At 39.6% G+C, this 22,695-nt stretch overlaps 2 protein-coding genes across 3 annotated transcripts; both read right to left on the minus strand.

Moving 5' to 3' along the window:
* Window positions 1–637: 637 nt before the first annotated feature.
* Window positions 638–11,718, minus strand: LOC105892575 (probable E3 ubiquitin-protein ligase HERC3). Its single transcript, XM_042702979.1, has 24 exons — window positions 11,362–11,718; window positions 10,406–10,526; window positions 10,247–10,323; window positions 9,452–9,673; window positions 9,105–9,196; window positions 8,865–8,995; window positions 8,638–8,765; window positions 8,202–8,278; window positions 7,994–8,109; window positions 7,808–7,867; window positions 7,611–7,716; window positions 7,137–7,329; window positions 6,414–6,571; window positions 6,179–6,301; window positions 4,564–4,641; window positions 4,381–4,470; window positions 4,133–4,249; window positions 3,900–4,043; window positions 3,569–3,735; window positions 2,267–2,330; window positions 2,096–2,154; window positions 1,761–1,944; window positions 1,573–1,672; window positions 638–1,443 (listed from the first exon to the last, which is right to left on the minus strand). Exons 1-24 carry the CDS (start codon window positions 11,576–11,578, stop codon window positions 1,229–1,231), a joined length of 3,039 nt encoding a protein of 1,012 aa, XP_042558913.1. The 5' UTR covers window positions 11,579–11,718; the 3' UTR covers window positions 638–1,228.
* Window positions 11,719–12,854: 1,136 nt separating this feature from the next.
* Window positions 12,855–22,626, minus strand: LOC116218313 (probable E3 ubiquitin-protein ligase HERC6). Of its 2 annotated transcripts, none has more exons than XM_031559312.2 (23): window positions 22,278–22,626; window positions 21,300–21,450; window positions 21,119–21,201; window positions 20,813–21,040; window positions 20,564–20,655; window positions 20,254–20,381; window positions 19,739–19,890; window positions 19,561–19,616; window positions 19,346–19,446; window positions 19,183–19,239; window positions 18,956–19,058; window positions 18,653–18,833; window positions 16,661–16,812; window positions 16,027–16,158; window positions 15,874–15,936; window positions 15,336–15,512; window positions 15,042–15,182; window positions 14,781–14,947; window positions 14,592–14,658; window positions 14,420–14,490; window positions 14,064–14,247; window positions 13,618–13,720; window positions 12,855–13,466 (listed from the first exon to the last, which is right to left on the minus strand). In XM_031559312.2, the coding sequence occupies exons 1-23, from the start codon at window positions 22,498–22,500 to the stop codon at window positions 13,255–13,257; spliced, it is 3,024 nt and encodes a 1,007-aa protein (XP_031415172.1). In that variant the 5' UTR covers window positions 22,501–22,626; the 3' UTR covers window positions 12,855–13,254. The 2 variants fall into 2 exon arrangements, with proteins under 2 accessions (XP_031415172.1, XP_031415171.1); XM_031559311.2 differs by having other exon boundaries at window positions 15,838–15,936.
* Between the last annotated feature and the right edge of the window lie 69 nt (window positions 22,627–22,695).

The following is a 22,695-nucleotide window of genomic DNA, read 5'->3' on the forward strand; positions in this document are numbered from 1 at the left end:
GTCACACGCTTGAAAGGCTCTATATGCCATGTTGATGATAATTAACAATTTGTTTATTTCAGAATCCTGTTCTAAACCTTCTAATAAAGAAATTTGACCCCTATATTGATATGTCAATTCGGCCTCTAGAGTTGAATAGGCCACGTGCTTGAAAGGTTGGACTGAACTTTTTATTTTAGAATCTTGTACTGCACCTTGAAACAATAAAATTTTACAATCTATGTACCTCTCATATTCAAGTAGTTTTAGTCGATGTAAAAAGAGCATTTTAGCTTATTCAGTTCTCAATTCATGTATATCAGATCAATTTGGCTAAATGTTTGCTAAACTATTATAACTTCCTGAATAATACAGCTGTATTAGGCAATGTTTGCTTGTAAAAATATGTAGAAACTATTTTAATGTATAGACCATTCTGGTGTCTGGATGTTATTTATTATTATAAATTAAGCATCTGATTCAAAATGTTACATAGTAATCTTTATTTGTTACAAATCAAATCTGTGAAATTAAGGGTCACATATGTGAAACATGTGAAATGTTGACAAGGTGAAATGTGAGATTTGGCCGGTCATGTAACCTCGTTTGTGGCAAACGCATGAAGGGGTAGTCTCACAGATGATGGACAAACATATTGAAATGTTTATATGTTTATTTCTTTGTTTTTGTTCATATCACAACTTGGATAACTACATGGAGATGTGAGTTGCACGTCTCGCAAATATTGTAATTACCGCAAATTGCTGAAGTATGGATAGATCAAGCCTTCTCAAAGTTGTTCTATTTATTATTTATTTTTTTACTTCATTGTGCAGTGACATAAGTGCCGTTAGAAAGGAGGTAGGCTATGGTTTTTGTTTTACGATGAGATATCTCTCTGAACAATTGCGAAATTTGTGCAGTTTGATATACCACACTAAAACAACAATGGTGCAATAGGGTGATGTGGTAGGAGTACATATGTTTTTAGAACATTCAATGTCAAAATGCTTTATCGCTATGTGGATTAAACTAAAGTTAGATCATTTAATTCATGTTGTTTCTGACCAGCCTACAATTTAGACTTACACGTAGACTTTGAAGGATACCAAACAACAGGCCAACTCTTAGCCTACACAAATTTATTTAATCAGTATTTACAAATGCTTGGCGTTGACATTTAAAATAATTTAGCTATCAGTCTAAAACAGTAAAACTGTGCATAACTAACAGACAGGAACTTTTAGAGCTAAGCAATTCCAAACACATCACAGTAGTTAATAGCATGAGTAAGCTTGTCGCGTAATATGTCAATGCTACTGTAATTGGGAAGCTGTAAAGTGCCATAACAGGTGTTGGCCCTGGGGAAGTATTCGTCAGCGCTGTCCATGTTCACCTTCACAATTATCAGGTGGCGCTTGGCCAGCCCTCCAATAGGAAGCCGGTTTGTTCCGTAGATGAAGGCTGACATGAAAGAATATTGGAAAAGTTCTTAACAAATGAAAGGGTTTTTCTCAAATATGTCTGAAAAGTTGTTCTCAAATATATTTCAGATGATGTCTTGTACTTTTAAGGTAAATGATTTGAACTTACTCAAAAATTTCAACTTGTCCTCTTTCGACAGCTCAAACAGAACTCTCCAGAAATTCTGAATCAACAAATCTGCACTCTCACATCCCTCGTACTCAGCAATCTGCAAGTGAGCAAATCAGTACACACTAATCATTACTACACATATCATTTAACTTCCTGGTGTTACAAGGTGAGGTGAAGTCATTTACCTTCCTGAGATCCTCCCACTCATACTCTGCCTCTCCTAAGCTGAGTATCCTTAACTCATCAGGATAGAACATCTTCCATGTCTGGGCAGGGCATGCTCGAACAAACCCTTCTGCAAAGGCCTCAAACTGTCGTGCCACGGATTTGTTAAACACAAAGTCCACGTACAGATCAACAAATCGTTGCCTGATGATAAACAGTAAACAGTTTGTTAGCTCTTTACTATAGGCCGATTCACCGTTTCATTGCTTCACAGTTGTTCACTGTTGTTGATCACTTCTTTTTTTTTCTTCAAACAACCATTATAAAATTAAGGCATACAAAAAGGGCATCTAACCTGTTGCCTTTGGTCACTAAAACCTCTCCCCCGTTTGGAATGAGATCATGTCCTTTCACCTAAAATCAATTAAGAAGTAAATCAATCAATGTCAGTGTGACTGACAGAAAAACAACTGTTCATTTTCTACATATGCCAAATGCAATCATGTTCTTACATTTAAATACTTACAGTGAAATCTTGCTCCAACTGTTCTAGGATTTCATTCTCATAATCCAGTAATGCTTCTAAAGACCTGATGTGATCAACAACAAGATAACAAGAGACATATACAACATTAACCTCACTGTCAGCGTTTACCTCACGGGAAGGCATTATTAGTACTTATAGTAATTAGGATTCCTCCGTCAGGAGGAAACCTATTGTTATTGTAGGTATTATTATTATTATTATGTTGGTGCAATGGGAAGTCAATGGCAGCCCCTAGAACCGTATGGTAACTTTTTCTGAAATTTGGCAGCACTCATTAAAGGACAGTCCCCTTTCTTTTACTCACACCAAGTTTCATGTCTCCCACTAGACCACACTAGCGCCACCAACGGGTCAAAGTTGAACTTTTGTTAACGCACACAACTTTTGAACCGTTTGACCGATTTTCAAAAATGAGGTGCCATTGGATTCCTTGGATCAAGACGAATTCGACGTTCAATGGCGCCAATTTTCGGTTATATATATTTTCCGTTATTTACGGTTTATCAAACTGCTTTGAAAGCCTACTCTTCCTACAACTTTTCTCAATCCCATATGGTAACTTTTTTCTGAAATTTGGCACACTCATTAAGGACAGTCCCTTCTTCCCTCACAACCAAGTTTCATGTCTCCCACTAGACCACCACTAAGCGCCACCAACGGGTCAAAGTTGGACTTTTTGTTTAACACTGTAACTTTTGAACCGTTTGACCGATTTTCAAAAATGAGGTACCATTGGGATTCCTTGGATCAAGACGAATTCGACGTTCAATGGCGCCAATTTTCGTTATATAGATTTCTGTTATTCCCGGTTTTATCAAAAAACCTTTGAAAAGCCTACTCCTCCTACAATTTTGGTCAAATCTTCTTCAAAATCACCAGAGATGATCTTCAGACCAAGCCTCACAAAAAACAAAGAATAGAATTTTGATCCTCACAACCGTTTGTCCGGTACAGCCACTCAAATTCAGCAGAAAAGCAAGAAGTGTAGTAATATCTAAGATAATCTTTGAGATATTAACCTGGCTGTCAGTGGTGCAGGGGTAGAGAAGTCGTTTCCTAATCAGAAGGTTGTAAGTTCAATTCCCTGTCAAACTGCCTTTAGCAAGACACTTCTTTCTTTCCCTTCTTCACTCTTCTTTCCTTCTTTTACTCTTCTTTCCAAAATTGTGAAGAATATAGATTTTCCCCTGGTTTCGCAATCTTTGGAGGAATCCGCATCGCTGCTTGCAGCTATATTTAGTATTATAATTGGTAATTATAATACTGAAGTTGAAAACATACCTGGCCTGACATGGTGACAGTTCCTCCAAGTCTCTTAGTGTTGGCTTCTCCCCCAGAAGCTTTTTGAACAGCGCTGAAGGAAAGGGAATGTTCACTAGACGGTGATTGTAAAATGCCATTCCGAAGATGGTGCCTATATCCCTGTAAACGTCAACAGCTTTGCATTCCTGTAAAATATGAACAACGTGTAGCATGTTAACATGTTTGTGTATATGCTTGTATGTATAGTCTGTGTTATATACCTTTCCATTTATCAATCTATCTACGTTCTATCTGTGTTAACTTCATATTTTATTTTAAACTGTACATTCTTGAAGTTTCAAAATCTCACATCTGACATGAACCACACAAGTTCAGATTCCTCAAAGATCTCTAGCAGCTTGGAATCCTCTGAGATCAGAGCTTCACCGAAGAGGCTAAAGAATTCCTGGGATACACCACCATCATCAATGCCGTTTTCTTCCATGAATATCACCTGATAGACACGATAAAACTCATTAAATAAGTAATTTCCCCTGTGAATGAATATTGCTACATCAAATTGATCGTGCTAAACAGACAGACCTTCAATGGCCTGCTAAAGTCATGGATGTTCCTTCGCAGATACTCAAATGCGTCCTTCAGTAAAGTCTGTCTCCTTACATGCAGCGCGTTGCCATTTGTCTGCAGCATGATAGAAGACTAATACAAAATGGAATATTATTGACCACATTAAATTGAATGAGCATTCTTATCAGCACAACAAACATGTTTCTCGGGGCCATCATATGTATCACATGTTAGAAATTATCAAATTAAAAGTCTGGACTCACACATCTGATTCTGATGTCCACCATAAACACATCCTTCTTTGCATCCATGTCAAAGATGCAAGGGAATGTTGTTACAGACATGACTATTTTCTAAACATGTAAAAATCACAAAACACTGTATTAATAAATTGGTAAGCAAGTTAAGGTAACCTTTAGAAAAAGCCATAATATATATTTATGTACCATGTAAAGGTTTATAAATTGCCTGAGCTCTGCAGGTTCCCAGCCGTAAAAAAACACATTGTAAAACCCTTGTGATACCTTTTAAAAACACAAAAATACAGTATTAAGTGTAGTTAGTTTCCATCTACAGTGCCCTCCAGAATTTTTAGATACCTTGTTAAGTATGAGTAAAAAAGGCTAATGAAAATTATAAGAAAACCTCAAGAAGAAGTCACAGCTGATCACAAAATTCACATAATCACATAATTCATTCAACATGTGTGTCGCAATTATTGGCACTCCCGCATTTAGTATTTTCTGCAACTCCCTTTTGCCAACAGAGCTGCAGAGTCCTGGCTCTTCATGAGCTCAACCCACAGGTTTTCACTTGGATTTAGGTCAGGGGACAGGGGACAGGTCACGGCAAAAGCTTGATTTTGTGTTCATTTGTGTGGTGTTTGATGTGTGCTTTGGATCGTTGTCCTGATGAAAGATCCAACTATGACCAAGTTTTAGCTTCTTGGCAGCTTCTTGATTAAAATCACCAGGTACTGGAGGAGAAACAGTTCCACAATATCACATATCCTCCACCCTATATTTTTCTTTTTTTTAGATTTATTTTTTGGGGCTTTTTATGCCTTTATTTGGACAGGACAGTGAAGTGTATGACAGGAAGCGAGCGTAGAAGAGGTGGCGAGAGGACTGGGAAATGACATCAGGCTAGACTTGAACCTGTGTCCCCGTGGGCAATGAAGTGTAAATGGGGGAACTTATCGGCTTGTGCCACCGTGCCCCCCATCCTCCACCATAACGCTTGGTTTTAAGTGCTTTTCTCTGTAGCTATCTTTATTGGTGTGTGGCAAACTCTGAGCGCTTTTGCTTGTGAAGAAGAAATAGAAAGTCTTCTTTCTGGCATACCTTCCAAACAGTTTATTGGCATGGCCCGGGTGACGTGTTATGATGGATTTGTAGACATGGTGACCCCAAGACGCTACCAAACTCTGTAATTCTGAAACTGGTCTTTGGAGTTTTTCACTTCTCTGACCGTCCTCCTCACTGTGGCTGCTGACAAACTGGCCTTGTGCCCTCTTCAAGGCTGGTTCATGATAGTTTTACATTTCTTAAACTTCTTAATGATTGCCCTGGCTGTTGATATGGGCATTTTAAGCCAACCAGCTTTTTTTCTATCCATTCCCTGACTCTATCCAACACACTTTTGCCTTATTGCAATGGAATATTATTGAATCTTTCCCATGTTGATGGATGGATTTGGGCCCTGTGTCACCTCATTTCTATACAACAGTGAAACATTAAATCATTGATGACTGCTTAACATTTCCTAAACACTTAGGCCAACTTTAAATTAGTTAAATATGAGTAGGATCATACTTAATTTACATTTCCTTCAGTCAAATTCTTGGGGTGCCATAGGGACATTTGTGATTATTTTTCACTAATGGTTGCCTTATTCTCAGACTAAATTTACCTCAAATAAAGGTAAGATTTGTTTTCTGTTTTCAATATATCATTGAGATTAATAACTGATACAGTGATTTTTTTTATAAGCCTTTTCAATCATCTTTATTTAGGGTGACAATATTTCTGGAGGGCACTGTAAGTATTCTCATGTTTAAACACAGCTTGTATGCTGACTACTGTGTGGGGGGCTATTAATAATACTTACAAATGTGAAGAAGTCGTTAATCTCCGTCACATGAAAATGACTGTCACTCAGTCCACTGTGTCTTTGGCTGTTAACCTGCCAAAGGAAAAAAAAAAACAGGGAGTCATTTCATGTGTTTGACAGGATGGAGGGGTAACTTTTTAAAAGCACATCACATGTCATTAATGCAGTCTGGAGAGGGGCTTACTTCATAAAGCTTCTGTAGCAACTCCACAGTTTTCTTCAATGGCTGTGAGTAGTCTCTCTTCTCATCTCTGATCCGCTCAAAGAACTTTATGGATACAGAGTGGAAGTTCTTGACCACAGTTCTGAAGAAAGAATACCCAATTCTGGACCAGTAGCTCTCTGTAAAGTGAAGATATTTAATACTATTATTACATCTTGTGTGTGTGTGTGTGTGTGTGTGTGTGTGTGTGTGTGTGTGTGTGTGTGTGTGTGTGTGTGTGTGTATATATATATATACTGTATACCATATCACAAATGTATACTACTTTGCTGAGCAAAGAGGATAGATTTTGCAATAAATACTACCATATCATATAAATAAACCATATCATATGCATAACAATTCCTATATGAATACATCCATATACATGAATTTACTAATAGGGAACTATTGTGACATGTTTTGCATTGCCCTTCCTGCCACTACTAACCTACTTAATGGATTAAATTGATGAAAATGTGTCACATGCAGGTTTTTGTCTTTTTGCAGTACAGTACATAATGCTAAGGTTCTGTATACATTTGTGCGCTAAAGTTCTGTATACATAGAGGTACATTAAAAGTCAAACCACTGTAGTGCAAAGTCATGTTGCATATTAATTCAAGTAATGTTACTTCTCAACCAACGAAATTACCACATAGCTAGAGTTAAGGGTTAAGGTAAATAATATCAGTGGCTGCTCACCAAGAACCTTCAACAAATCAGGATGCAGCCTGAGAATGGCCTCAGCCAATGAGACAGCGAGGTCTGTCCCCAGCTGCTGTTTGAGCAGCACCCTCAGCAGCTCAGGCAGGATGAGGTAAACCCTGAGGGCCTCCACTCCAGCAGGGCAGTGGCTCAGGGAGGGGAGCAGATGCCGCTGCACCACCCTCTCAACCTGAAACAAACACAGACAGGCAGAGTGGAGTAGCCACAGTCTTCACATTGCTTAAGGGGCTGCAGGTGTGAAAACTAGGTTGAGACTCACTGTTCTCTCTCTATCTCACACACATACACAATAGTATAAAATATAAAGATTGAATCATCCCATAGCAATACATTCTTATTGGTAAGACAATATTTAGCAGAAATCAATATGAACGTAAAACAAGATTTGCCATTACATTACAAATCTCAAATTGTCGTAAATTGAGCAAAGAGAATGAATATGAATGTTACCTCTTTCAGAACCTTCTCTTTCTGTGACAGCTTCTCAAAAAACTGGCGAGTCATGGACAAATCCAAACCGCACTGATGTTCTGAAGTCGAGTAATGTTTGTCAGAGCTGCACACAAGTACGGAAGGTCTTAAAAGGGTGTATGTAAGAGAAATACTGTGTATAGATCTATGAAATATGATGAGCAAATGACCTCTACCTTTTTTCAAGAAAACTCCCATTGATACATGAGACAGATGAGAAAATCTTTGTGATGTTCCTAGAAGTATGGAGTGAATGTGTATTTTATTTTGTGGGTTATAGTATTTTTTTAAGTTTTTTTTACCCTAGAGTACATACAGTTAAAACCAAATGGTAACATAGTAACTGAGCCATAATTGGTTACCTCTTTGTCTTTGTCCAATGTTTTGGGTTGCTAGAGATCCATCTGTCTGCTATCTCTAAATCTAACTCCCATGCCTTCTTCATTGGATCAAAATTAGGATGACCGGCAACCCAATTCTGTAGAATAATGTAATGTATCAAGTCTTGGAGTACAGAATAAAAGTGCAATAATGCAAGTTTTCAATTGAAGGATTTTTCAAACAACATACCTCTCCAGGCCTACTAACAGCAAACGACTGGTTAGCCCCTGCAAAAATTCTCTTCATGGTGTTGTCATTGTTTTGCTCTGTCAGGGTTTAAAAAAATTGCTGCCACTCAAAAAACAAATCTATTTATTTAGCAAGTTTATATAGAGGACTTTGACCACCTTGATTCAAGTGCAATACCAAAGTAACAGCCATGTCTAGTGTTACAAAGGTCTACCATAAAAAGTGCTTATTGCCTTGAAGTATTAATGTTCCATCAAAAGTATATCAATAATATTTACACCACTGCCAAACCGTTGAGCTATATGCTCCAATACACAACAGAAGAGAACAGCTAGATCAGAATGTGCCTGTTTACCTAAGAAACAACTAACAATAAAATTGTGTAAGGATGCACAGCACAGGGTTAACTATGTGTGAAGTGAAAGAGATGTTTTACCTTGTGGTAGATCAACAGGTAGAGGAACAGCCTGATTGTTCGTCTGGCCACTCCCAAGCTGTCCTTGCTCTCCACATCCAAATGCATAAATTATGCCTTGGGGCTCAACAAATGCCAATGTGTGATATCTTAGACAAAAACATATGTGCACTGAGATACAGCATTGATTTCCAAGTTTTGCTTTTTCATTTTTTCTGTTCTAAATACATTTCACAAATGAATGTTACCTCCCACAGGCTATCTGAGACACCTTTGACCCCCAGAATTCAGCCACCAGTCGTGGTCGTAGTTCATCTCGGAGAGAGTTGTGCCCCAGCTGGCCATAGCGTCCTGATCCACATGTAAACACTAAACCATCCTAGACAAAGAAACACATGAAAAGTTTTTCCTATTCTGTATGTCAGGAGTACACACACATATATACATATACATCCAGCACACACAGACACAATGAAATATCCCTTTACCTTGGTTAACACAGCAGTATGTTCTGCTCCACAAGAAATGAAAATGGTCTTCTTCTGATTAAGGGAGACTACAGGGGCAGGACTGAATCTGTCTGCACACAAGAGTCACAATACGTAAAATCAGACCTACATATAAACAACAAGTACCAGTTCCACCCCAATGATGTAGCATCCAATACCATCCCAATGATGTAGCATCCAATACCATCCCACCCCTAGTTATTTGGAGATGTTATAGAGGGCAGTAGTCAACATAGAATTTACTGATGGCTTAAATGAACCATTATACAGTATAACTTATGTTGCTTCACTGTGAGGCAACAATCCTCTGCTTCCCCTGTACAAACCTGAATCATCTCCAAGGCCCAGCTGGCCAGCGCCGTTTTTGCCCCAGCCAAACACGGCCCCTGAGAGGGACAGGGCAAAGCTGTGGTCTCCTCCAGCACTGATCTGAGACAGGGGGATCCCCACCAGAGACTTGAGGGGTTGGGGGGACAGGGTGCCGGACTCCCCCTTCCCCAGACCCAGCTGACCGTTGGAGTTCTGGCCCCACGTGAATAACTGCCCGTCTGAAAGCAGAACACATCTTCACAGTGTTGGCTTCAGCAAACATCAAATAACATCCGTTTTGTTAAATGACACAAAATACATTTCCTGCCAGATCTTCCTTAATCCTCCATGGGTAATAAGAAAGGAAATGAATGCTCTCCAAAGGAACATATATCTCATCGACCATGTTTACTGTATGGCATTATTAAACTAATGGTTTTATTTAAAACAAATATCACCCACTGAGAATGTGTGTATGCCAATAAAAGTTGATTATATGTGTAGCGTGATGGGGGTGTTCCCAGCATGCATTGGGCGTGTGTGTTTGTTGTGGTTATTTAGTTGTTATCGTTCTGGTAAGTTGTCCCTTTTGTGTCTAGTAGAGGTGTTTGTAAAATGTCCATAATTTAGCTTGTCTCTTGCGTTGATTCACATCTGTGTTAGTTTAGTTGTCCACCATTAGTGTAATTGTGGGTTCCTTGCTATGCCTCGCTGCAGCCAAAACCAGAAGCAATGCTGTTTGTTGTCTCTGCAAAGAACCCTTTGAGTGACACAATATGCTTTACATTTTTTTATATATATAACATTAATACCTTTGGTAAGAGCTACTGAGTGATGGTCCCCACAAGCAATCTGTACAATTTTTCTGGTTTGAAGGTTTGCCAGACACCTGAGTATGGAAACCAAAGACATGTGATGAGCTTGGCAAAGTACATGATAGTAAACGTAGCTGTGGAACTACTTTCACCTACTTTGGGAGGCTGGATACATCGGAGGAATTCCAATGAAGCAGTGTGCCCTCTTCAGTAAGCAATGCAACATGTGTTGCTCCAACACAAACTGCTACAATCTTGCCATTCGTTGTTAGACTGACTGCAGAGATAGAAAGTGAAAGGTGGGTGAAAGGTACATTTTCTAAATTAAAAATAATGTTGACTGTTATTTATATAATAGATCAAGAATGACATCTGCTTTTAAATGTTTTGTGTATTCGTATATACATAATGCACATGCCATTGCCAAATATATGGAATGTCAATGTTGTATTTGTGTACTTTTGTGTCACAAATTCCTTCCACAAATCAAACTGTAGATCCTGCAGTAGAAATGTAAAGCTGTACAAATGCCCTTGCCCGGTAAGCGAAAACAGGGGTGAGGTATACTGTAAAAAAGAGTAGTTCCTTGAAAAACCACTTGTTTGTGTGGCCATCGAATGTCCATTCCCATTAGATTAATGAGTATAGAAACTGGTAGATAGAGGGCGCTATTAAAGCAGATATTTTACTTCAAATTCCTCGACAGTTGTTACACGCCTAATTTCTGTTCGTGTTTACATAATCCGATGAAACTCATATTAGAGCTGGCATCAGCATGTCACGTTCAGAATTTCAGCTTGTAGGGCAGATTTGTCATTTTTAAATTTTACGCACGATGTTGACTGCACAATTGTTGCGTTTTGACAGGCAGCAATTAGTCATTTTGGAAATACGATAGCCACTTTTGCGAGCAAAGATTCGACATGCAAATGAAGATGGCCAAGCCTGATAGGCCTAAATAGGCTACACTAAACTTAACCATAAACTGCTAAACCTGTTTTACTTGATGAGAATACTTAAAAAGCCTCCACTTTGAGATTAATAGTAGGCTACCACCTTGTTGGTCTGTGTAATACCCTTTACACCACCATAACTTCTCTGACGCCACTTACTTTTTTTCCACGTTGCTCCCTTTTGACTGTTTAATCTCACTGCCACTGATGCACTTCCATTTTCCCTCAGGATCGCGGTCACTCGTTCTCCGATAGAGAGGTCGCTGATTGCTGCTACGGGGACAACCATCTGTACCGCATCGGATGTATGACAGCACTTATCCTTCTTGTTAAGAATATTAAATTCTTGAAGTTTAACTTCCCCCCAACAATACATCTTAAACTGTTTGGTCTAGTTTTACATGTAATAACGACACTTAGCCTACTACTGGCAAGGACATCAAAAACATAGATTCTGAGTAATCTGAGAGCCATCTGTGAGTGTTCATGAGGAGGCAAGTCAACACATAAGTAGTGTTGCTGACGTCGAGACCGAAAATGAAACTCATCGCCTAGGCTACAACAGAAATGAAACTCGCTGGTTTCGAGACAGCTATACTACTCACAGAGCAAGGCCTTTTTGTCATCCTTTGAAAGCTCCTGGACTGCCTCCCAGAATAAGAGTTTTCAAAGAATCCAAATTCATACAGTGCATTTTGGAGACAGATTCACATGCCAACAAACTGAAATAATGTACACTACACAGTATACTAAAACATCCCCCAAAGAACATACTCAAGTTGCACAGGCAAAACAGTGATATTTTACTAAATGTTCCAAACAAGGGACATATTTGACCTTTAAACAAGTTCAAGAAACATGATGGTAATACAGAGATTGCTTAATAACCTCTGTAAATTCATGCCCATTACCAACTTGACAGTGGTTTCCAGAGGCTCACTATTGTAGAAACTAATTGTTCATTACTGATATATATATATTTATGTAAAGTATGTACTTTATGTATAAAGTATTTTTTGTTTTGTTTTGTTTGTTTGTTTGTTAGCAAAACCTACTTGCCCGATTTTCAAGAAAATTTGCGGAAAGGTGTAGCATGGACCAAGGAAGAACCAGTTACATTTTGGAACGGATGGAACTACACGAATTTAGTTTCGTTTTCGCTAACATTGCGCGATATGGGGCGCCTAGGCGAATTCAGTTTCGCTTTCATTAACGTTGTAATAGACGGCATTTGCCCTTGGCAGACGAATACGCTCCACTGTGTGCCATTGCAGTTATGTAATGAAATAGAATATGGCCATGAGGCAACTGGATATGAAAGAAGTGGAAATTCTGAGCCCGTGAGGATTACCTTTTTTTGTAATTGACATTGCTTTATCTGATTCTGAACATGAATACGGATTAATTTCAAATACATTACATTATTTTTTTTTATCAAGGAACTGCCTGCAATGCAAGACTGGATTTATCTGTTTTTGCTTAACCTGTTTGAGATTGTTCCAGTCCAAAGTCTGGACTTGACTCTGCTTGTGTAATCAATAAATACATTTGTCTTTTTTCTGTTGAAATCAGCCTGCACAGGTAAAATGAGCATGAGCGCACTTAAACATTATTGCATAGTGGAAGGAAAACATAGGTAAACATAGGTCACCTTTTAAGAGTTCATCAGATCTTTATAGTCACTCATGATGATGAAAGTTCTCTGTTACATTACATGTACAAAATAAGTGTACGTCATTTATGCTCTTCCAGTACTGCGCAGCCATACCTCAGTTAGTCAAAAATGCAACATACAGTGCTGTCAATCATAGTCATGCATTGCTAAATAGTCACTTATCTGTAAATAATACACTTCATCAAAGAAACAGCATCTGTTAGTGCACATGAGTAACATTATTCGATGATTTAAAAGTGAATCTTATATTTCTTTTCAGAGTCTACATAAACTGAATAGGTTTCATTAATGTCAAAATGTGTGATACAAATGCAATGTGATACATGTGTGATGCAAGAGATTTTTCTGTGACACCATGTAAGGACTGTGAGGGTTCGTCATTCTTTCCAGAAGCCTCTGTTGTGGTTCAGAGCCTCAGTGAGCAGAGTCTGGAGTCTCTCTTTGGACTGGTACATGGGAAGGTCCAGAATGCCCTGACATGTGAGGGATTCTGGGAAATGATTCTGAGATGACTTGCGCCTGACGCGTATGGTCATCCTAATCTGATCCATGCCCAAGATCGGCACTCGACCACAGCCAGTCAGGAACACTTAAGGAGTACAGGGATGGGTAGAAGACAGAGGGAGAGTAAGCCAGTGGCGAAGAAGAAAAACAAACAGAATCAGATCATACATCCATGCACCTGTTATGTCCTGAGATTGTCTACCAATACTATACTGGAATGTGTGTGCTGGACTTACAGAGGAAGGCTTTCTTTTGATCATGAGAAAGCTCGTCAAACACCTCCCAGAACATTTTAATCACAGGGTGGTTTCCATGGTATCCTCTCTCATACACTGTGTTCTACATGAGATTAACAGTTAACAGTTTAGCAGTGTAATAACAAAACAAAACAAAAATGAAATGATATGCAGAATGGCCTAGATTTTTTGCATCAACAGTAATATAGATAGATAATGTAGATACTGTTGCTAGCAGCAACAGTGATATAGATAGAAAGCTGATAATACACTAGGCACTGTTTCAATACAAAAAACTGCTTTTCATCAGGGCCATACATCCATAACACACATTATATGCCCAGAGGTTCAAATTCACTGTAATGTTTGAAAAGAATACTAACTATGAAGTAGTCCAGTGTATCATTATTGTAAGACTGCATAGTCATAATAGGTAGACTAATCACCTGTTTTAGTCTGTCCCAGTCGTAGTCCTCCCTCCCCACCATCATCGTCCTCAGCTCCTCTGGGTAAAACATTTCCACCACATCTCTGGCACACACTTTGAAGAAGCCCCTCTTGAACTCCTCAAACACCCTCTCCACTGATTTGTTTAAGGCATAGTTCACATAGGACTGCACAAACTCTTTCCTGTTGGCAAGAATAGGCAAGTATGACATGAGATGCACTGCAAAAGGAAATTCCATGTCCATATCTGGATTAGACTGGTTACTGATTATGTGGAGGTAAAAACATGAGAAGATCAACCTCAGTCAGTGTCATTAGAAATGGAGAAAAATAAGGTAAATATGAGGTGAAGTACTTGTTTTTGCTTGTTACAAGTTTTCCCATTTCTTTTGGATCCAGCTCCACTTTAATGTCATCCCAGGTAATCTGTCAATATGATGTACATGAATTCCTTTCACGTGGCTGCAAATTATTTGGTTGTATGCTTGCAGTTAATGATGATTGTACTTAACCTCCACAATACTTACTGAATAGGTCATGTCTAGATTTTCAATTTCATCATCAGTATAGTCGTACAAGATGTACCGCAAACTCCTTTAGAAACAAAACACATATGAATACAATCCAAAGATGTATGTTGCACTAGTATTGCATTAGTAGTAAATAATAACTCCATCAGCTGGTTAATGCTTATTAAGTTATGTGTGCATACTTACTCTCCAAGAACAGGACTGAACTCAGTCAGGTCTTCCAGTGTCACTTTGACACCCAGAAGTTTCTTGAACATAGCCAGAGGAAACGGCAAGTGTACAATGTTGTTGTTGTTCAAGGCTAGACCACAAAGTATTCCAAAAAGGAAGTACTTTTTGGTTTCATGTTTTGGCTGTTAAGGAAGAGAAAAGGTCAACAGATAAAGAAGAGTTCAACAGAGTACAAGGGAGGCAGCTCTCTGTGGTTAAAAAAGGAAAATAATTTACCTTAGATGGGAACCAGACAAGAGTTTTGGTGTCATCGTACATGAACATGCCAGAGTCAGGTGCAAAAAACTCATCAAACGTGTGAAGGAAAAAATCCTTTTGGTGCACAAGTGTCAGTTTTGACTCGTCAACAAACTGGACCTAAAAACACGTCATTATTGGACACCTCTACCACAAATGCAGTGAACACAAAATGCAAAATGACAATGAATATCAGAGATAAAGCTATGACAGTCCTTATCATTCCTAACAACATAAAATAAACCAGTTGATCCACGAGCAATATGTGCTTACCTTCAGCTGTTTTTGGAAGTTTTCATGGTCACTAGCGGCCAGTTGCCTAAATGTATCCTCCAGGAGATGGGTGCGTCTGATTTTGAGCATGAACACAGGAGTAGGGGTCTCCTCAGGGATGAAGCCAGGACCTTCCCTCCCAGTGAAAGATTGCTGATGCATCAATTGGTGGGATGCCTGACATACAAATAACCCAGACAATGTCAGGATTATGGCTTTAAAGCAGAGATGCAAGTGTTGTGAATGACTGTATATTCATTCTTATCCATCATATGGGACCTTTCAGCCCTAGGTTCATGCTGTAATAAATTCTTACAACCTATTTCTTATTTTCCTAGTAAGTCAAGTTACTGCTGACCTGTTATTCTGAGTAGGTGACATCATTTAGCTTTCGTAGACAAGTTATAAGGTAAGGCGCTCAAATGTTTTATGATGAGTAATAAGAATATAGAATAGCATAACAAATATATTGAGAATAATAATTGAGGAGAAAGAAGTATACCTGTGTAACATGAGCATCATAAAGGTAAATTAGCACCTTGCTCTGAAGATCTAAGAGGAATGGAAAACGGCAGAAAATCGCAGGTGTCAGTTCTACTTCCTACAGGAAACAGACAATGAATACATTAGCTAGTATCCATGCAAATTCATCAAGATATGGGAATATTGTTAGAATATTTGGCACTGATACCTGCACTTGTGACCATTTAATTTGTCTCCACAATGTCACATCTGTCTGAAGCATGATAGGGTCTTGGCCGAGCTCCTCTGTGTAGAAATCAGTGAAAGGAACTTGCTTAGACTTCTCAGGTTTCCTGTTTGCCTTCAAAGAAAATTTGAGAAATTTGATACATCACCATGACAACAGAGCTGAGCAGGTGTATGTTCAAAGCTCAGTACATCTTATTACAGTACCTGATTTTATTCATTTATGGGTTTTACCTACCAAGCCTCGATTCTGGCCAAATGAGAGGGGGTTTATTTTGAGAATATGGATGGATAGACAACGCTACTAATAAACCAGAATATACAGCAGACCTCACAGCTATACAAATGTGTACTTCTTTAATAAAAGTGGCCCAGGTGGCGTAAGGTCCCACAAATGATCTTTAATCTACCCCAAGTCTATGTGCACAAATGAAGTAACCATTCATGAATGAGTTGACCCTTTTATTGTGCACTGTGTTCATGTATTGGAGCAGTGGTTAGAGGGGGGCAGGGGATGCACCCCCCGCATCAGGTTTTCCATTCCTGCAATGCTGCAGTAGTACCTTAACATTTCTTAGACTCATGAAATGCCATCAGATGGCTAAAGAAACACTCACTCTGTGAAGGTACTTGAGGACCTCGAGAGTAGCTTTCACCTCAGGGATGTAGTCCTGCATCAGGTTGGCTCTCAGGAGGAAGGACAGGGCGTGTTTCCACACCTGGATGTGCTTGGACATCATCGCTTGTCCCATGGATCCCCACCAGCCCTCTGTGTGTCACAGACATCACTGTGACATTTACCATGTCCAACGGCTTTCAGGTACTAATGTTTCAGTTATTGACTTCACAATAAGACGAGAAGAGAGGAAGACAATAAGAGAATTCAAACTCAAGAGTTGATATAAAACTCAGCACCTATCGGGTAAGACAGAAAAAAGACAGAAAAAAGTGCATCCTATAGCCATAAGTAATTGCGTCAACAAACCCATCACCTGCTGGGCCAGCCAGTCAGCAAGCATAACTAGACATAACTGAACACATAAGAAAAATAAATAAATAAATAAATAAAAAAATGTATATCACTGGGCTACAGACAGCGTATGTTGTACCCTGCAACCCTAACAAAGCTTACGACTAAAATCTCCACATGTACCAAACCAAACTAATTGCTAAATGGCAGCATAACTAATGCTAAACCAAACTAAATGCTAAATGCCAGAATAGCTAAACACATCTAAAACACATGCAATACCCCCCTAATCAACATAACTGGGCTACAGACAGCGTATGTTGTACCGTGAGGAGTGCGGAAGATCCCGGGTACAGCACACGGCGCGTATTGCGACTGTCACCAGCCAACTAAATACTAAATAAAATCCCCATACACCCAGCCAGGCAGCCTCTCTCTCTCTCTCTCTCTCTCTCTCTCTCTCTCTCTCTCTCTCTCTCTCTCTCTCTCTCTCTCTCTCTCTCTCTCTCTCTCTCTCTCTCTCTCTCCCTCTCCCTCTCCCTCTCCCTCTCCTTTCTTATCACATTGCTAATACCTATAACCCACTCACTCTGTTCTTTTTCTTTCTCTCCTAATCTAGACTATCTTCGCCATGGACGCTGCTGTAGTCTCTCTACCCGGTCTACCTGCAGAAACCCTCGACCCAATTGCACCCACCGCCACTGCACTGCCGTACACTTACTCTACCTCATACCCTATGCTAGCATTTATATACAATATATATTATTGCCACCATTGACATGTTTCTCTGTTCCTACTCCCCTTACCCTGTAATAGTAACCCTATCAGCACAGTGTATATCACTAAACTGGTCTTGTCTGTATCATGTATTTACCACTGGATGTCTGTATATATATTATGTACATCTACCAAATGCAGGCTATGTACAACACCTGTTGTTTCCCTTCCCCTTCTGCCACACAACCCTCCCCCCTTCCTATCTCCACCCGGCCGACCTCAAGCAGATGGGTTCACCCCTATGTGCCGTGGTTCTGCTTAAGGTTCCTTCCTGACTAACAGGGAGTTTTTTCTTGCCCGTGTTGCCATTGTGCTTGCACTAAGGGGGTTTCAGGCTCTGGGCTCTGTAAAGCGCCTAGAGATAATTGTATTGTTATGGCGCTATATGAATAAAATTGAATTGAATTGAATTCAATTCAATTTAACTATTCAGTCACTGAATTAAGTTTCATGAGCTTTTGTTGGTCTGATGTGACTTTACGAGTCAAAGCAGGAGAGATCCAAATATCACAGCAGATTTCTGAACGGTCAAACATTATTTGGTTCATTATCATTTCCACACAGCATGTATGTACTACATCAAGAACAGGAAATCTCAACATAATTGCAGTTATTACAAAGGTCACATGTGTTTTCCTCATATACAGGTCACATGCAGATCAGATGGATGGCAACCAGACAGGTTATCAAAAGATAACGGTAAAGGCCAGGTATTTAGCAGATGCTTTTATCCAAAGCCACGTACAGTCCACTTACAGCGATCGAGAAACAAACCCTAGTAAACCAAAAGCAGCAACGCTAACTACTGCACCACCGTGCCATAAACACACCACACGGTTATCAAAGGGTCACATGATCTTACGTAGAATTTCCATGACAGAGTCACCAAGGTTAGTTATGGCCACTGCGAGTGGCAGAACCAGATTAATGACATTCCGGTCTTCATGGAGAAGGGGACAGACAGGAAGTAGTAGGAAGATGTCCGCTGCCTTCATAGCTGATGAGGAACAACAAAGGGTTTTCACCAGTGGTCTGATGTCTATCTGTGAGGACCGAAGAAAACATATCAGTAAAAGAAAACAATGTTTAGTATCTTCATAGACATTATTCATAGATTGTAGTTGATTATAGTAAAATTGAATATTGAAAAGGTTTATGACTTAACTGCTTTGCGGATCCAAGAAACTTGCAGCAGTTTGTCAAATGCCTCACTTGCAGCTTGTAAGTCTATTCTAACAGAATTTGCTGTCATCTTAGCTTGAGGCTCACTGCAATTATTGAGACCACATTAATGAACATACATGATTAAACTTTATATTCCTGATCTCACAATATAGTGCATTCATCAGTTCCACCTGATCCTGTTGTACTGGAAGTGACATAATAACTTACATGTCCTTTATGAAACTTCCCACAAGACTTGAACTTGATGAAAATATCCTGGAAATTCTGTAAGAATCCACAGTAAACTAATCAATGTATTTGCATACTAAATGTATTAATAGGCAATGCTGTGTTGAGAGTTAGGAGGCTGTAAAAAGACTACTTAATGCACCTTTCAGCCTCGGCACAGTTTTGATCACCATTGGTGATTGTTAGCCATCTCTGCAGCTGGGCATCATTCAGTTTTCCAACTGGTTGCAATGGTGACGTTGCCTGAAAGAAATAACACCCATGGTACAGGAATGCTATTGTTTCATTATAATATTATCCATTATCACCATAGTACACTTAATTGAATTGTTTGCCAGCACTGCTTATGACCCCTACCTTCTCAGGTCGGAAGAAAACAAAGTTGGAATTCCATCCCACTGAGATGTTGAAATCTAGTTGTTGATGAGACAGTTTAGTTCAAATAAAACATATTCATCAAATCCATTGCCTAAAGATGGGCACAGTAAAGACAGCTAAATAATAACTGCCATCTTGTGATAGAGGTCTTCATTACCACTGACTGCTTGTACTTCCACACCAGCCCAGGTCGGTTCCACCATCGTGGGCTGTGTACTGTTCTCTGAGCGGCCATTCCCCAGCTGCCCTTTGACTCCACTCCCAAAGGCCCAAAGGCGATTAGAAGATCCCAGCACCAAGGTGTGGTGGCTGCAAAGGTAACATCAGCGATGAGCTGCCTCTACCTTAATACCGAAACTGACATGCCAGTTGGCTACCCACATTTAGTATCTGAGAAGTGACAATTTAGTAGTGGGATGGATGATAATTAAACATGATTGTGCATCGCAACTTCAGGAGCATTGTAATGTCAATATGGATGTTGTGTTTTTAAGCAAAACTTTTTTTCCGTAATGCTAAACCAGTGGCAAACCCTGCGGCATCCACAGGAGCCAATAAATGATAACCTGCAGCCTGTGTAGAATGTTTTGTCAATAACACAAATGTGCTTCTGCTTACATATAAGCTACACTACAAGGAGTTCTGTTGTTTACAAATACACTTAAGTACCACCTGCCACAGGCTATCTGTGAAGCTGGCCCATCTAGGCCTTCCACCATCCTGGGTTGAAGCTCATTGGCTGTGGAGCTGTGTCCAAGCTGCCCTTGGGCCCCCTCTCCAAAGGTGTAAACATGTCCATTCTAGGCACCGAAACACAATGACAGTTAAAAATAATAAAGTTACTGATTTCACATAAGGGATAAATAAATCCACAGTCTCTCTATCTCTCGCTATGTGTGTGTGTGTGTGTGTGTGTGTGTGTGTGTGTGTGTGTGTGTATGTGTGCGCGTGCATGCACGTGCATGTGTGTGTGTGTGTGTACCCGGGTGAGAACAGCAGTGTGTGCTTCTCCACAACAGATAGACCTTATGTCACGATCTCTGAGGGCAGGCACTGAGCATATCCCAAAGCGACCTGTCAGGACGGCAAAGAGAGAGAGAGCCTTAAAGAGGTAGACTGTCAAATAGTATACAAGTGTCTCTATACCACGTATATCCTTGAACTCTCTTAATGTCATACTTTACAAAAGAGCGTGTAAAAGATAACAAATGAAATTGACAGTGCACTGTACCTTTCTCATCCACCCTTTTGAGGCCCAGCTGTCCTGCATTGTTGGCCCCACAGCAATATACCAGTCCATGGAGTGTGAGGACCAGGGTGTGGGCTCCTCCAGCTGAGATTTGTGTCACAGGCACCCCCAAAAGGGCACGAACTAGACTAGGCACGGTCTGGAAATCCACTGCCTTCCCTAAACCCAACTGACCATGGCTATTCTTACCCCATGATAAAACATCCCCTCCTGCAAGAATTTAAATGTCATCATCATCATATTGATCATCATCTTTTTTGGTAACTTCCGTAGATTTTAAATATTTACCTGCCGATAGAGCCAACGAGTGAACATTTCCACAAGCAACTTGTGTGATCAATACTGGCCAGGGAGCTTGTATCGAAACACATCTGAAAATGAAATAAAGAAAGAAAGAATGAATGAATTACTGTTCTAGGCCTAAATTATTACCACATAAATCAATTATTAGTCCACAAAGTTGCCATACCGTGGCTGAGACATCTTTGACCGCTGATAATCTATCCCTAGCTGTCCTTCATCACCACGACCCCAGGAGTAGACCCCTCCAGACTCACAGAGGGCCAAACAGTGCTCCTGACCACATGCCACTGCCACCACTCCCTCTAGACCCTCTACCACTAGGGGAAAAAAGGATATGCCATTTATTATGAGGATGGTTATATAATCTTAGACAGGTCATGAATAAACTGGCCATTCATCAGACCGACATCTGTTTGTTACAAAATCTACATGTAACGTAAGTGGCACTTTAAAAAAATATATATATATTATTATATTATATTAAATATATATTTGATTACGTATCTTTTTTTAAATAAAAATTTACATATTTGTAATTTTAATATCATTTTTTGACTTCTTGTAATCAAGTCTGGGTGGGATGGATCTGTTTCTAATGTTAATATAAAAACTCATGTAACTCTACTGACCTATCTATGTTTCTAATCTGCGTTTTAATAACAAGAGGTTTTTAAAAAAATACATATGATTTGTAAAGAACAGGTATACTATTCAGTGGGTGTGTATGTGTGGGTGTGAATATGCCACGTGAGTATCGAATGGTCTGGATGCAAGGTTTAAACTTCCCAAACCGGATGAAGAAACGAAACTAACGACATGTGCTAACATGTCGCCTCTACTCTTCATGAGCTAGTATGTTAGACTGCTAGCGATTATTGAAGAAAATACGTAGGTCATGCTCCCACCTTTGTGAAATGAATTGATTTATATAGCACTGCTACAACTACAAAACAAGAACAAACGTTACAATCAAATAAAACAGGTTATTTAAGAACCCCAGAACTCAGCCTATTGTTTGATTACTTACTTCTACTTATAACTGCATAGGCTATTTTATTAGGACTTATTTGTTTAGTTATACTTATTTGGCTCATTTTTTTCATACCTGTCTTTGCTTTGTCATAGGTTTAACCGTTTAGCTTACCTCTAGAATCTTTACTTTTCCCTCTTCCCAGTTGCCCTTTATTATTGCGACCACATGAAAGGACTCGGCCATCAACTGTAACAAAAAGGGTATGCTGCTCTCCACAGGAAACCTCAGAAATGGTTTCTGAGCAAAATACGACAGGTTGTGGTACATCAAAACACGTGAAATCCTTTGAACGCGAACGCAGCTGTCCTCTCGACCCATCTCCCCAGCTGAACATTTCGGAAAAACTCGGCGTACTGTGGGTGTCGCACTATTCACACGGTAAGCTCAAACCTCTGACCCTCTGTCAGATCCTCCCACACACACATAAACTCACACACATACACAGGTTAATTGGGGTTGGGATCAATGTGGGCTATGCTACATAACATATTAAGTATGATAGCAGGCATCGTTATCATCAGTGTCTAGC

The sequence above is a fragment of the Clupea harengus genome, chromosome 22 (genome assembly GCF_900700415.2).
Source record: "Clupea harengus chromosome 22, Ch_v2.0.2, whole genome shotgun sequence".
Lineage (NCBI taxonomy): Eukaryota > Metazoa > Chordata > Actinopteri > Clupeiformes > Clupeidae > Clupea > Clupea harengus.